This window comes from Protopterus annectens, chromosome 1.part1 (genome assembly GCF_019279795.1).
Source record: "Protopterus annectens isolate FY-2018-M chromosome 1.part1, PAN1.0, whole genome shotgun sequence".
Taxonomy (NCBI): domain Eukaryota; kingdom Metazoa; phylum Chordata; order Ceratodontiformes; family Protopteridae; genus Protopterus; species Protopterus annectens.
Genome location: NC_056726.1, coordinates 1,699,604,647 through 1,699,621,556, shown reverse-complemented (window position 1 = coordinate 1,699,621,556; position 16,910 = coordinate 1,699,604,647). Strand labels below are relative to the sequence as shown.

The 16,910-nt window shown below is 40.1% G+C and overlaps 1 protein-coding gene across 1 annotated transcript in view; it reads left to right on the top strand.

Annotated features, from left to right (window-relative positions):
- Positions 1-8,541: 8,541 nt before the first annotated feature.
- LOC122814042 (uromodulin-like) overlaps positions 8,542-16,910 on the top strand; it is a 233,410-nt gene continuing 225,041 nt past the window's right edge. Inside the window, exon 1 of the mRNA XM_044086645.1 lies at positions 8,542-8,734. Coding sequence (XP_043942580.1) covers positions 8,648-8,734 — 87 coding nt within the window. The 5' untranslated portion in view covers positions 8,542-8,647. The remainder of the gene's footprint in view (positions 8,735-16,910) is intronic.

The window sequence follows — 16,910 nt, the reverse complement described above, 5'->3', positions numbered from 1 at the left end:
GGTGAGGGGGGATGTGTGGCCACCCCGCCACCTGTGGCAACCTGATGCCTGTGGATATCTGATGTATGCTGACGGACACTTCGGATTAAATCACTGCAGTGATGTCGTACCTGCTCATATGTCCTGTTATGCGTGCCAATATCATTTACCCTACGGACAAGGTCTTGCCACAGTGCAGCCCTCTCCTGCTGATTCTGACTGGTGCTGGAAAACAGGATGTCATACTCCCGCACCAGGCTCTGGTGGATCTCCTCGTCTTCCGCCACAGAGTAGGCGGGGTTATGCTGACGCTCCATCTCCCTGGAAGAGAACACAAACAGGATATCAGCAGACCATGTCAGCAATATATGGTACACATACTATACATGATACTCATGTGTAGTGATATACTACTACTCCCATATGTTGCATGTGTGTGTGTCATGGTGGATACACATGTACATGGCCAGATATCAGTGCTCAGCCAACACCCATGCAACAATACCTGCCACATTCCACACAACATAGTAGCATGCCCCATCGGTCAGCACACACTGACAGGTGCAATGCACAACCTCACTCTGGGGGTTCATCCCAAGGTACTGTATGTGGGACGCCGCCCACTACTGTGATGTCGACAGAAGTTACTCGGCCTGGATATATACTATCCCACCACCACCACCAGCACAGTAGACTACTTTGATATGTATGTGATTAGACAGTTATTCACTTGCTGGGACTGAGATGGTATCCATGCAGCACACTGGGCCAGTGGAAGCCACAAGCCACACTGCTGACCCCTTTGCAAATGCTTACCACGGACATGCCACAGATTGCATGGAACTTGCACACACATTTCTAACCCAGACCCTATGCACAAAGGTTAGGCATCCTGTCCGGTGGACCCCAGACAGAGGCAGATTGTATAACAATAGCAGGAGGCTACTGCAGGACAGAGCACATTCACATTAAGGGAAGGCATCTGTGGTCAGCACTGGTACTACGCTATGGTCCGTCATAACAACGGCCACGGCCTACTCTGGGAGGGAAATGGCCACAAACACTATGGATGACAACAAGGCCTTCTTCAGTTATGTTACACATATGGACCACATGCCTCAGATATGCTCTGTGTTAATACACACCTACTTAACATTCACCAAACACATGGATATTGGCAACAATCTTGCAGACATGTTCGGTGCACGTATCCCCCCTCCTTCTCCTCCACCAGTTGAAATATTTATCACAGCTGGATGTAACCTCCCTATCATCTCACATGTCCAGGTGAGGGCCGCCCTCAGCAGAGAAGAACACACAGCATCACTGTGACCTCATGGTATCCCTGGATGTGTGCTACCTGCACTCCGAGAGGACATACAACCACATATAACACTGATAATTTATCTTGGCCGTACTACAGGATATGTACCTGGACAGTGACATACAGTGACAGTGGTCACACACCACTAAGGAGGCACTTCGACTGACCCTGGGAACTACCACATCATATGCATAACCAGCCTAGTCTGCTAAGCTATGGAATTATGCAGTATGGGATGCATATGCAGTGATATCGGGTACCTGCAGACACTTGTTCCCAGCCAGTGTGCCTTTGTGATGGGCTGATCCTGCCTTTTGAACCTGGCTGACCTTTCAAAGCAGTCACTACAGCCATTGCTGGGGCAACGCACAGACAACTGCTGCCAGGATCATGGCTTAAGACTGATTGACATGTAATGTATGGTCATCCCCTTTTGGTGGAACTACATACACACAACATATCAAATGGACATACCTATAGATACAGACCTATGACACATTTGGAGGGTTCACAGTATGCACACTATTAACCTGCTACTTTGCATTATCTGTGTTTGTCGCAGCTGGTTGCATTACCACTGCTTCTGCTTGCTGCTGCTACTGTCACTGCTGACAGCTTCGGGTGACAGAGTCACAGTGTATAATTTTTTTTTTTTTTGTTCTCTCTCTCTCTCTCTCTCTCACTTTTCTCTCTCCCTCTGTCTGCTTCCAGACAGTGCAATGAATGTATTGCATGTGTGGAGTGTTAGTACTGGATGCTTTTGTAGGTATCTGCATAGGTCCATGTGATGGCCTCTGCACCAATTGTAAGCCAGCATTTGCTAATTGCATACAGCCAGTTGTATACTGATTGCAGTTCTCACTGTGATTTCAGGTCAGTGCTATAAAAGGGTATGTGGGATAGGCATTGCCCTTTCAGATTGTAAGGGCAGGAACCATGCTGGTATGCTGTGGACAGTGTTCTGTGATTGTAAAGGTTAGTATCTCTCTCATGATTCAGGCTGTGTTGTATATTCACATTTCTCCATTCCTCTCTCATGTTCCCTGTAGCAAGTGTGTATGCACAATGACTCCTACAACTATATATATATATATATATATATATATATATATATATATATATATATACATATAAATACATTTATATATGTACTTTAACTGACATTATTATCTACAAGCTACCAACTAGCATGGCTGTTTCTGTTCACACACTACTATTATGGAAATCCAGTAGTTTTGACAGTAATTCTAAATTACATGCTTTGTGTACTACACATCCTATATTCCCTTTACATTCATCCCTACTATTACATGTTATATTTATTTTAGCACAATGTTCTTGTATAAGAGTCATGGCTTACTGGTAGGTCATACAGACTAGTGTTTCCAAGGTCCTGGGTTCGGGACTGACAATGGGATTTTATTTTGCTTTTGAACTGAGTACAGGACCTGTCAATCAAAGTGACTAAGGCACTTTTAAGCAGTTGTAACCAGGTTAGCGCTGGTTTGCGCAGAGCTCACGCATGCACACTGGCGGTTAGCTCCGAGCTCACAAGCGCACACCTGCTTACAACCGCTTAACGGTGCTTACTCTGGCGCACACCCGCGCTATTTTCTTTGAATGAAAAGAAAATGGGGAGACAGGAAAGTGGTGAAAAAGGGGTCACAAAGAGGGTAAGACAGTAGGGAAACAAGCTTGGGATTTGCAGGAGGGATGTAGGTAAGGCCCATAGCTGCCCATTTCTTCATCAGCAACAGCTGTGCATATGTATGTAATTTGGTGTGACATTTGAAACCTTCCACCCCTGAGAGAGGTGTCAGGACAACAATAATACTTGTTGTACAGCCAATTGTAATTGATAGATTCCATGTCCAGCAGACATGTGCGGAATGGGCAGCTATGTATGGGGCGTAATTTTTTTGTGGGTACAGAGTGCCCTTTTTTTTTTTTTCAGGTGAGAGTGGTATGTCAGGTGAAGGAAGTTGGTACAGCTGGGGAGGTAGGTTGGGTAGGTAAACAGACAAGACAAACAAGATGCATACAGGGCGGTGTATGACACGTGTGGGGGGGTTACACAATTGACGGGGATGGAAGTTTGGATATCCAGAGCCCATGAGCCCACAGATGGCAACAGTGGAACTGATATCCCCACCCATAGGCAGTTGCCACTGTTCCTTCACTGCCCAGGATGGGGCTGTGCTGGGGGCTGTGTAGGCCGGGCAACAGGCATGCCCGTTAGTTGCGCCACCCATGCCTCAAGCTGGAGTAGGGGCTCGAGAACAGAGTCCCAAATCTCCCTACGCACCACAGTCCGGACGCTACGGAGGGTGAGTGGTGGTTCTCCTCCAGCCACATTTGCAGAGGGGGGGTGTGCCCCATCCCCTGCAGCGCTTCCACCTGCAGGTGGCACAGGGCCACCGGAGGAGGGTCCAGACTCGGCACTAGTGCAAGGTGCACTCGCCAGCTGAGGTGGGAAAGGTGGGTCCGCTGGAAACCGCCTTCCCTGTCGTCCTATGTTTTGCATTATGTCATGACAGTTTGGGTTAGTGACATATAATACCATTCACAATTAGTTGTAACAGCATGCATTAGTATTCCTATTAACCAAACACCCAGATATTCACACCATTGAACAGCGTGCATAACACATGCATAATTTGAACAGAAATACACAGTCCAACAACATGCAGGGTTAATTGATGGCAACAGGCCATCAGGTTTGGATGTATGAACAGGGCAGATGCATCAACGGACATGCAAATATATATGACCCAACAGGACAAACGTCCAGGGGTGTTAATTGTGATTGCACATACCATTTTCACGTGGAATGGGTTATATGTGGTTATAGGGTGGGGTGAAGAAAATAATATTAACACCTTCAAATACCAATACATATGCTGTACATTTCTAATAGCTACAGTTATATACACACTACTGTTCTAACTACAGTTTCCTATATGATAACTATTTCAACTTGGTGATAGGACTGTTACTGCAACATCAATATACATTTTATTGTTCTTCATACACATTCATATCTAGTTTTGTTCAGCTACATCATCCTGCTACATTTGCTTTATATAGCTGTAGACAAGTGTGGATGTTTGGTATATCAGACAATCATCCTATCTGCATATTGCAGACTGAGAGCAACATATCCAGATTTTGGGATACACATTCCAGATGCAGCAACACTTTGAACAGATTTCGCTGTTTGGTTTCGATTCTCACATGCATTTCATTCTGTCTTGACTGCAGTATACTTTATTCAGGGGTTATTACTACTGTATTGCTGGATTCATGACACTTTCTCACACTCTCTCACTTGCTTTCATTTTACTATTCAGGATGGTACTTATTTCTAGGCTTTATTGACATGTTTTACCTGTAGTTATTACAATCCTTTCCAGCAGTCTCACTTCTGTCATGTTTCAGTATTTCAACAGGGATATATTTCACAGATGTGATTTCATCATCTTCTGCAGCTATACTTTTCAGCCTGTTGCAGGTTGTGTACTATTTTCTTACAGGTAGGGCATTTTTATTTCAGAATTTATGTCAGACAGTTTCATTTTTCGGTTTAACTTACAGGCTGAAACACACTTTTGTAATCAAGCAATACTTGCAGACACTTTCACACTGTTACTTGCACATTTTATTCCTTACTGACTACACTGCACTCTTTTGCTGACTGTCATACTTTTATATTTCTTTACAGTTACTGGTAGTGGATTACTGACCTGCCTGGTGGTGCAACCGCACCAGCCTATCACCATAGGCTCTTCGGTTCGCAGAACGGACACCTGCAGCTGTAATATCAATGAAGTAATATTGGAATACACATCTCCATAATATCAGCTAGTTTAATTTCTTACATACATAATTAAATGTAACTTACTCAGTAGTGGGGCGTTGGGTGTTTGCCGGGCCTCCTGGATCCAAAGGTTCAGTTGGTCCTGCTTGCATCTCTTCAGGTCCGCATGGTGGTGACGGACTTGCTCACCAGTCCTTGGAATCCCTGTGGCCTTGGTGAGATCATGAGCCAACCGGTCCGACGCCTCGGCCCTGTATGCTCCCCAGAGGACCTGGCCCTGCATGAGTTGGGCCTCATGATTGTGGACTAGGAGCCAGACCATGTACCTGGACTCCTCAATGCCCCACCTCTGTGCTCGAAAGCAACTACCCTCTCCTACTCCTGTCATTCTGCCTGCAGGTCAGTTCTACAATCGTTTATGCTGTGTATTCCTGCCTATGGGGCTTATATAGTCTGTTTTTCCCACACATATCTGTGATTGGCCATTTTGGAATTGTATCAACTTCAGTAAACCTGCATTGTCATGCTCCAGTTTGTATTCATTCCTATATATTAGCTATTATTGCATTTCTAGGTACGGCTGTCATGGCTTAGTGGTTTGGTACCTTAACTATGGTGTATAGTATCCTGGGTTTGAATCTGGCCACTGCTTTTTATTTTTCATGACTGTCTAGACATGCTGAGGGGTGTGTCTGTGTAAAGGCAGTTTTGATACGGCTTGCTCAACGTTGCCCGTCAGTTAGCTTGTTTGCACGGTGCGCAGCTTCGCGCAAACGGGGGATGCTGGTTTAAGCCTCATTTGGCTATCGGCACGCATATTATGCTCAGCTCAGTTAGGGGCACATAGATTTAGCGTGTTAAACCACTGCTCAGCTACGGGCACTCATTTTGCACCAGTTAAACCACTGCTCATCTACGGGCAGATGCACTCACCCTGTTAAAATGTAGCTCAGCTATGGGCACATCTGGCATTTTTTATTCTTTTGTTACCTCACATTTCTTCAATATAAATGGGCTATTTCATTACATTTTACATAAACTGTGGTTTTATGTGTACATATTTGTCAGGGACTTGTTCCGTGCTTATTTTGCTAAAAATAAAAATTGGTGTTGTGGTGGCTCGAACCTTGAATGCCTGCTCTTCAGCCAACATCTCTACCGCTACGCTATTGTTTCCTGGCTTATTTTGCATATTTAGTTCTTATATGCTCTCCCACTAACTGCTAACTGTAGCTGCGCTATGGGCACTCCCGTGCAAATGAGCGCACTCATGGTTAAACATTTTTACAATTTAAAAAATATATATAACATGTTTATTTATATGTTTTCTGTTCATAGTCTGTGGGGGCATGTGTTGTGTTCTGTTTATTCACATTTCCGTGGACTCTGTCGTGGGTGTATACTTTGGGAACTTTTCCTCTTCTGGGGGCGTGTCCGCTTACAGGGCTCGGCCTACGGACACGCCCCCTACTGTCTTACATGGACCGTGTTAGCCTTAAGTGTGATTCAGCATGCTCTCATGAATATGCAAAGCATGCTGACATCACTCCATTTAACTGCAGCCTCCGTGTATGAGTTATAACTCTTACACGGAGGCTTCGTGAATCCTGCCCAGTATGTTTTCAGTCTCTTTGACAACAGTTCAATTTGCTGACAAAGTGAATTGCAGTGTGATTTTACTGAACATTCATTTTGCTGACTGTTCTTTTTATCGTCATCTCATTTTTTTCAGCATAGGCAAGTGGTTCAGTGTTAGAGATTGGTGTCTGTGTGAACTGTTTGCGGGTTAAGTTAGCATAAGGCAATATATATTTTTTTTTTGTAGGTGTTTGTGAGTTAAGGATACACTAAGAGCTAGCTAATGACTTACTAGTGTTGCATGTCTATGTTTTTGTTTGTGGTATGTGCTCAAGATGTCTTGTATAGCGGTAGTACTGAGAAGGGATTTTCTAAGGTAATGCGTGGGGCTGGGATAGGCCATGATTAAAAGCAAGTGCAGGGTTAGGCTTAACAAATCCTCTTAGCCCACCTTTCTAATGCATATTGTCCCTAACCTTAAACTTGCCCCTGCCGATAATACCCCCTCATATTACCTTAGAAAAAATATCCCATAACACTTCCACTGTTCAGAAAAATTATGTTTGATATTATTGTTGTTTTTTATCTTTTCTTTTTCTTTTTTTTTAATTTAAACTGATCACAAAATGAGATTGATTGCCTTTTTTGTGATTAGTTTAATGTTGTGTTTGGGTGTTTTGTGTATTTATGTGTTTTTTTGTCTGGTTTGTGTGTTCAGGATTTTTTAGTGTCAGTCCAGGCAATATCAGCATTTTGCTGTCAGTGTTTTGAGCAATGATTATTTTTTTTGACAGGATTTTGAAATATAATCAGTATATACAGAGAACAGAAGGAAGTCAGGGTTAAATTATTGTAGGACTCCTACTTTAGTTTTGTATTCAGCCAGTAGTTAAGCTTGCCATGCAATTGTTTATGCCCTAACAGAAAATTAACCATTGCATCAAGTAAGGCAATTTTGGATTTTGGTGCATGATTGTATGAACTTGTAGAAGAAATGCATTTGAAAATCTCAATAAGATTATAGCAATGTACAAACCTTTGTTGCACCTTATTGATTTGCTGTTTATATGTTTAATTGTAACTGGAGTACTGCTGTGGCCAGCTCTAAAACTACATTAGCTAGCTGTGAATAGTTTGTTTTTAGTGAGGTAATGTAATATTTCTTGATACAAATCCTGTTAAAGTATCAGTGAGAGGAATGGGAGCACTTATGGCCCTACATCCATCCACAACCCTTTTTACCCATGGGGTTAGGGTATCACTTCAACAGTGACAATCATCTAGAGCCAAGGTTTACACTGCCACAGTAGTTTTTCTACAGCACACACTCACACCTATGGTCATGTTAGAGTGTCTAATCCACCTATTGCATGACTGTGGAATGTGGGAGGAAACCAGGAGATACTTACATGAACACTGGGTGGGCATGCAGACTCGGCACAGAAGGCACCCCCTTTGAGAAACAAACCAGTGAACATCTTGCTGTGAGACAACAATGTGATCCACTGTGCCATACTGTGCTGCCACAGTTCTCACTTTTTCTAAGTCTCAGCATCTGCTCTGAGTATCTTTTTTTTCTGGAATTCCATGATACGATTTTCTCTTGAAAAGAAAGTAGAATTCTCAAAACATAAGCATAAACATACACATTGGTTTCCTAACACAGTATTATTGAGGGAATGGGAAGCAAGTAGATTTGCTTGAAAATAACACAGAAGATACAAAATCAATGAAATATTTTGCAGCACAAACTTCACAAAGAGTGTAGATTCTCTAGCTTAATAATGTTTTCTTTTCTTCTAGATTTTGTTTCACTGCTAAGTGCAGTACCAATCTCCTGCAGTCCACAACAGTTTGTAGTAAACATATCATCGTGTTTAGGACGTACTTTGGATTACAAAGGCTATCTTCTACCAGATGAGAATACTATACAAAATGAATGTTTCAGCATGGCGCGGTCAGTATCCTTTGGCTTAGCATCATATACATTCAGTTTCAGCAGTACACCAAGCAGTAACTGTACATCAACAATTTCGGTGAGTAGGGGTGTAGCTAGATTTTTTATCTTAAATTCATATAAAACAGCAGGTATTAACAATAAATGCAGTGTCTGCTCACCAATCATTTCATTATTTTGTTTTCTTTCATGATGTTTACATGCAGAGTTAGTGGCACACTCAGTAACATTTATTGTAAATATCAGGTACGGCAATATATAGAACTGTGTTGATACCTCATTTTGATCTTCTGCAAGAAAAAGCATTATCATTAATAATAATTTTAATAAACAATATCAGAGTTTGGAAGTACTGAACTATGCTTTCTTAACTACCAAAGGAATTTCTACTTACAACATAAGTTCTTAAAATATTTTGTTTTACAGCTGCTTTAGTCTCCATTTTCAGAATTCATTACTTAATAATGGAAACAGATAGGGATGTATGCAAATATCCAATTATTCCCCACAAAATGTCCACATTATGGTAGTTGTTTAAAAAGAAATGTATTTCCCACATTTATTAATTGGAAAGAGACAGCAAGAGAGAGAGAGACAGAGAGACAGAAAGAGAGAATAAGAGAGATGCAAAAATTATTTTGCCAAGGAAATGTGCATAACATCAAGACAACGCATTGGGGTACAGGCATGCATGCATCAAAAAATTAATGGTATTTCCTGTTAAGTTGCATACTAAATTACACATACAAGCATTTCCTATTACTAGACTTTCTTAATTAATTGCACATAGAAGCATTTCCTATTACTAGAGCTTCTTAATTTCTGTTAATGAGTAAACAGGACAAGATGTCATTTTTCATTTGTGTGTGTGTGTGTGTGTGTGTGTGTGTGTGTGTGTGTGTGTGTGTGTGTGTCTATGCGTGTGTATTTTCTCATACTCTGTGATCCAGATTCACATACCTTCAATTATTTTAGACACACACACACACACACACACACACGCGCACTCACACACACACACACACACACACACACACACACACACACACACACACACACTCACACGCTAGTGAAATTGATGCACATTAGATGTGGATGAATTATCTTATGAATGTCAAAGCCACAAATTAAATTTTAAAAGTTTATATCCTGCCAATAAATTGAGTATAATTTTCATAGTATGCAATGACACATGTATAAAGCAAAGTGTTCTTAATCTTTTGTGAGAAATGTTCTAGTTTTAATTTTACTAAAAAGTAAAAGACACACACTGGTGTTATGAGCAAATTAATTCACTTTTGCTTCCTGGTGATGTCAGCATGGGGAGGAATGGAAAACTGATGTAACCTTGACAGCTTACCCCTCTTGGCAGGGGCTTGGCACATGTTAACCTTTCATTTCAAAGGTAAAATCCCAGATGGAGAGCAGAGGTCATGTAAAAGCACTGGCATTGAGATGGCAGGATGTCATTAAGGGGTTATTTTACCCAGAAAAACAAGTGACACACCTTCTGGGTTGCACTTTTTTATTTAGTTTAAAAACAACTGAACATCAGCATTTTATATGCATTTAAGCATGTTACCAGGCAACTAGTAGTAAGCATAATATAATCCGATTATTATTCCACAGAAATGGCCAAATGCTGTGAAACAGTAAATAAGCCATTGAAGCTCCCAAACAAACCGGCATGAAAAACAGATTCTAGAAAATCATAAATGGGACACTAATTCTGCCTTAAGTATAAAACACAAGTAAGTACAAAACACAAATTAAGACTCAATAAAGTAAAATTCATGCCATACCTCTCCAAAAGAATATACAGAAACATAAATTACATATTTGTTAGAATGATATCCCTGGAAGGACAGGTCTATCCTCCAGAACTTCAGCACTAAGGATGGTAGGCAATATGGCCACTCAGCAAGTAAAACCTTCCCAGGTCGCTAAATCCTCTCTCCCTGTCCCATAATGCACCTCAGTGCCAATCCCCTGCAGATGACAGGTACAATGTACAAAGAAATCTAAAAATGTATTCAAAGAGAGACTGAAAAAACAAATGTATCAGAGGTGGGGATAGAGTTGAGTATGGTATGGAAGGCAGTTCTTGTAGATGTCTCACTACAATAAATATATAACTTTCATATCTGGTTAAGAGGATGTCCATTCTCTGTAACAGCATGGCACAGTGCTTAACTAGAATGCCCCAAAAAGAAGACATGGAGCTGGACATTATATCTAGTTTTAGTATCTTGAAAAAGTATTGCAATTATATCAAGTAGCAGTTGCACAAATGTCATACACATTTGCAATTTTTGTATAAAGTAATAGAGACAGCCACTGTTTTAGTTGAATAAATGTGTAGTACTGAAATAAGACACCTTTTATATTTAGTATACCAAAACTGAATACAGTTGAACAACAGACATCATAGTCTTTAAAACATTTTGATTATACTTCTTAAATAAATGTCTATATTTGCAGGTTGCCTTTGTTCTGAAAAAAACAATCATCTGGCAGTGTACTTCAGAACTAGACATACCCTTCTTTGTCTACTTAAATGTAGTCTTAGTAACATTTGACACAATAGATGGATTAGAGTGGAGAGTGATCCTGTCATTATGAAATACTAGATGTCAGAGACTGCCACATAATTTGTGCATCTCATAAAAATTCCTAATAGAATTGATATCCATAAAAAAAATGATTTCCCAAGAGTGTCACTTCAAGTCATTAGAAGCTGTGGGTTTAAACTGAGAAAAGTTAAATTTTTCTAATATAAAATACAAGTCACATGATGAAAAAGGATTCTGTAGTGGAGTGTTAAGTAAGAATGCGCCTTTCAGAAAGCTTCACAAACCTTTAAAGATCCTAGAGAGGAAGATATGAAGCATTCATATAAATTACAAATCTTGCCAGATGCTTTTTGATGGAAAAATACTTCAGCTCAAAATAAAAAAAAAATATCTGAGAGAGACAACTCAGGATGGATAAGACAGTTCAAAATAGGTCTAATCCTTAGCCACTGGCCATGTAGACAAATGGGTACAGTTGTCTTATTATGTTTTATACATGTTCAGTGTCACATAGGAGAAACAATATGAAACCACTTGAGGAAAAGAAAGGTTATTACTAGCAAACAGAAGACCTGGGCAAGTTAGGTGGTAAGCCTGTGGAAATATATGCATTTCAGACAAGGCACCTATACCATGCATAGTAACATATGGTTAATGCTTGTCTGCTGGGTGAGTGAATAGTAACACAGATGGACACAACCTCTGGAGTTCTTCCAACAGATGAGATATAAGCAGCAATCTCAAAATCTGTCAAGGTGAATAACAGACTACAAGAAAGGTATCATCTTCTGTTGCTTGATTTTCTGGCTTAAACTCCTCATCAGATAAAATTGGTGGAAAGGAAAAAGGACTCCAGCAGACCATTTCTAGACCACAGCATCCCTCCGACATCACCTTGAGAAAATGAGAAGGGAATAGCTGCAGCATCTGTTGTTAGTTCAGGAAGCAAAGTGTCTTGACCCACATGTACAAAAACTTCTAAACTACCATGTGATTGAGTGATCACTAATGAGACATTAGTCAACCATGACTGAGTCTGTCTACTAGACAGCTGAAACTTTAGGACGTAGCATTTCTATGGTCTGTCCACTAAATGTGTTAAAACCTGATGTATGATTTGGAAAAAGGTGGGAGGCTGGCATAATGATTAAGGTGCTTACCTTAGAAACACAAGGTGCAGGGTTTGATTCTGATGTGGGGTAATTGGCTAGGCTTAAAATGGCCCATGAGGACAGTTAGCCTAGTATGAATCTATGAATGTATGAATCTAATACAATTAGACTGAATAGCCTATTCCTAAACATTCATGGTGTCTCCACACAATGGGTAAGGCCAACCTTGGGATTCATAAATGCTGTGCCCATGATCACAGCCAAACCGACACTGTTCACACTGCATGCACAATGAGCACAGTTTTATTACCACTGTATGCTGCCAGGCCAGTGTACATAACAAGGAGCTTCTCTCATCGCAGCAGTACTAACAAAATGCTAGATCATGGTGGACACATTGAAGTACAAATAGCCTCAGTAAACATGTACTATGCACCACTAATATTTGATGTGAGTAGGCTCACACAGGCTAAGAATGTCAATGTAATATACTGCACAAATATACATATATAGAGAGTGAGAGAGAAAGAAATGTGCAACGGGAGGAAAACTGCCACTAATGCCTAAGGGTGGAGTAGAGGTTATACTAAAGCAATCAAATCCACAGAGATGAACAGAAAAAAATTAGGGAGTTGCAGAAAAAAATGACTGCCAGAAAAGCAGAGAGGCTAAGGTGGGGTGACAATACATAAGTACAGAAGAGTGTGAAATCTAGATAGGAGAGGTAGACTACAGTAAAGTAATGTGATGTATCAATGTGCACCAGACCAGATAACATTAGAGTGTGAGTAGTGGACAACAACTATTTGAATATGTCATGTAAATTTGAAAATATGGTACCCTAAGAGGAGTTGAAGCATCAGTCCAGTCCACATGCCAGTAGTTTTCTGGCAAGGCGAACCACTGCAGCAGTCAGAGTAAATGGGGGCACAAAACACAAATATCAGGGAAATGCAGTACATGTTCAGACTGATGGCAACAAAAGAAAGATAATCCTCAAGGAAACGGAATCCATGACTTCTCCACTGAATGCTTTTATAGCAGTGAATTAACACAGTAAGCCACTTCAGCAGGCAAAGTAAATGGGGTTATAAAACACACATATCTGGGAAATATAGCTGATGTACAGGATGCAAACCAAACAGTAGCAAAACAACATACAACCCCAAGGGCATATTAAAACCCTAACCAGTGCACTGACACAATAAGAATAATCACATGTGTACAATGAGCCATCAAAGGAGTTTGATTAATGGCAGTAGCTGAACTTTATTTCAGATTTGCAAAACAGATTTGTGCATGGCAAGGAGTTTACTTCATTTTCTGCTATAGGAAATAGAGTGCTATTTCTCTGTGGTCATATATGGCCATTTGCATTGCTCACAGTTAACTGGTGTATAGTACTTGACCACAGAAAGATGTTTTTGAATTACATGTCCATTATGAGCATGTGTGGTGTGTGTCCATGTATTTTTTGCCATGCCATTAAGTTTCAAATTGAAGTATAAGAAATGCAGAGATGAAAAATGGAAGTAGGTATAGGGTAAAGCACAAGTTGAGCAAATACAGTATGATCAGGATGGAGTTGAGATAGGAGTCCATACCTCTCAACTTCCTGGCTCAGTAATGGTAGACAATTCTGAAATAGCATAGGTTAGAAATCATCAAAAAGAGAGGCATACATCTGAATGGAAATGAACCCATGCCTTTGTTACTGATGTTCTCCAGACAAGTGCACTACCATGTTATGACACAGAATCAGAATAAAAGTTTCTAAAAAAATACATTTCAGTGGAATATTACAGTACACTGATGAGTGAAAGATGTACATCATTAAACAGCATACAATAAACAGGGGATGAAACCTCTCATCCTAGTGTATTGATGATGCATATATCACTGCAAAACTGTTACATACACATATATGTACCTTATTTTATATCTGTAAGCAACTGACATATTATAGGGATTCTTTTGAAGACCAATACCTGGCAGACCTAAATGGATTTGAACCCTTGCCTACCTGATACTCTCTTAAGAAGTGCATTAGCAAGCAAAGCCACAGCAAAATGTATAGTGAAGTTGTCAGAAAATGTATATTTCAGGGGAATATAAGAACAGTGTTGATGGGTAAAACTGCACACTGTTAACATGCAACAATCGTGGGATCAAAACCTTTTACCAAGTATATTAACAAAAGAATATCATGGCATAACTGTTAAATATGCATATGTTTACCTTATTTCATGTTTAGAATGATTACAACATGATACAGATTGTTGCTGGGCAGATGCAAGGTACATCTAAATTGATTTCAACCTGCCTGCCTAACTGCTATTCACTAGATAGATGCATTACTAAGTGAAGCCACAGAAGAACTTATGGTGAAATTGTCAGAAAACACACATTTCAAGGGACTGCTAGAATAGTACTATATACTGAAAAATGACTATTGTCAAACAAAATACAAGAATTAGGGGATCAAAAGCCTTTACCTGCTGTATTGACAATGCAAGCATCACTTCATTGGTACGATGAGGCACTGAAGCTGTTAAAAGTAAAACTACCATATTTCAGTATTGCTTGGTGAGTCACATTGATGTTCAGCTCAGTTATATGATTGATTCCAAGATCTTGGAGGGTTCAGAGGTTTTTTTTCTCAATTTTTGAAATATGATAATAAGTCTCATTTTTCTGTAGTTATATACTGGCATCAATGTGCTCTCAGACCACTGTCTCTCAATGCATGGCCACAGAAAGATGATTTGTGTTAATTTAGAAGCCCTTTTCAGACATGTGTGAGGTGTGCTAGTGTATCTTTGATGACAGCAAAGGCTGGAAATGGATAGACATAGATGAAAAAGGGCTGCAAATAGAAGGGACAACACAAGGTAGAGAGATAATGACTGAGCAGGATGGAGGTGGGTGACGAAGAAAGATCATCATCAATGTCTGTGAATCCATGCCTTTCATATTGATATACTACATAGCAGTGCATTAGCAAGGGGAACCACTGAAGCTGTCAGACTAAAAGGGGTCTTAAATCATCCATATCAAGGAAATGTAAGAAATTGTTAGAATGATGGCAGGAATAAAAAAAAAGAAGATTCAAGGGATTGGAATAAAGGCTTTTGTAATCATTTTCTTCATAGCAGTTTATTATCAAGGACAACCACTGAAGCTTTCCGACTATAAGAGGGCCATTAAGGAAAAAATATGAGTGAAATGCACCAGACTTTCTGAGTGGATACTCATCAGTATAAAACAGCATACCACCCTCCATAGAATTCAAACACCCTACCCATTACATTGACATGGTACAACTAATTTCAGAAGTACACTGAGCCATTGAAACAGTTAGAATTTAGAAATTTTCTTAACTGGATTTTACATTTGTCTGCTGATGTGCAGCTGTGCTTAGCTCATCTAAACAACCAATAGCAAAACTGCAGTGTGTTCCAAGGATTTGGTATAGCAGTTGGCGTGGAGGAATAAGGAGCTGGTAACGAGCTGTTTCCTGTTGTGCACTGATGCAAGGACTGATTCCCCTCTGTCTCCACTGCCTAGCTGCATGACTCTGAGCAAGACACCTAATCAGACATGGCTCTCGGTTTGAGTTTGAAAAGGTCTATGGATATCAGTGTTCTACCCCGGAAAACAAATAAATAAAATAAATAATTTTTTTATCAATTTTGTCACAGAGCAAGAAGTATCATTTCTCTCTTATTTTATAAGACCACTGATATTGCTCTTTGCTGGTTGCTGCACAATGTATGACCACAGAAGTATGAAGGTAAGCCACTAAGAAATCAGCTGAATGGATATAGGTTAGGAGCATATTGCACAAATTCTTAGTTCAACAATGCTAGATAATTCCATACTTTCACGCTATTAATGCTAAACTCTCAGACAGAATGTGCGTAATGATGATAGGAATATCTCATTTCAGGGAAAAAGAACACATGATAGGAGGACAACATGAGTATACTGGCATGGATTTGAAACCGTGCATGTATTACTTAATTTTTTCCAAAAGAGTGCATTAACCAGGTATGCTACAGAAGCATACCTTGAGCCATTTACAGGGAAAGTATTAACTTTATCATATGTCATTATTGCTTGGTGACACTCTCCTATGCTAACATTATTTGTGGAACCTAATGCCAAGATTGTTCACATATGTCAAGTATTTTTCTTCATTTCTGCCATAGGACTGGAGCTATCATTTTTCTGTGGTTGCAGATGACCAGCAATGTTGATCTTTGTTAACTGCTGTGCAATGTTTGAGCATAGTAAGGTGATTTGAATTCTAAACATACTGTGGGCATGTGTGTTGTGTCCATCTACTTTTTAACTACACTATATGTTGACAACGGGAAAATAGGACAGAAATGATAAGAGGAAGTAAATAGAGGGTTCAGTGCAAGGTGAGCAAATGAGGGCTGAGAAGGATGAAGGATGGGATAGGAGCATTCCTCTCAACCTACAACAAATATTTATAATTATGTAAGTGCAGCGCATATCAATGACTTTTATACATCTCACTTTTTAGGCCAAACATTTGTAGCTA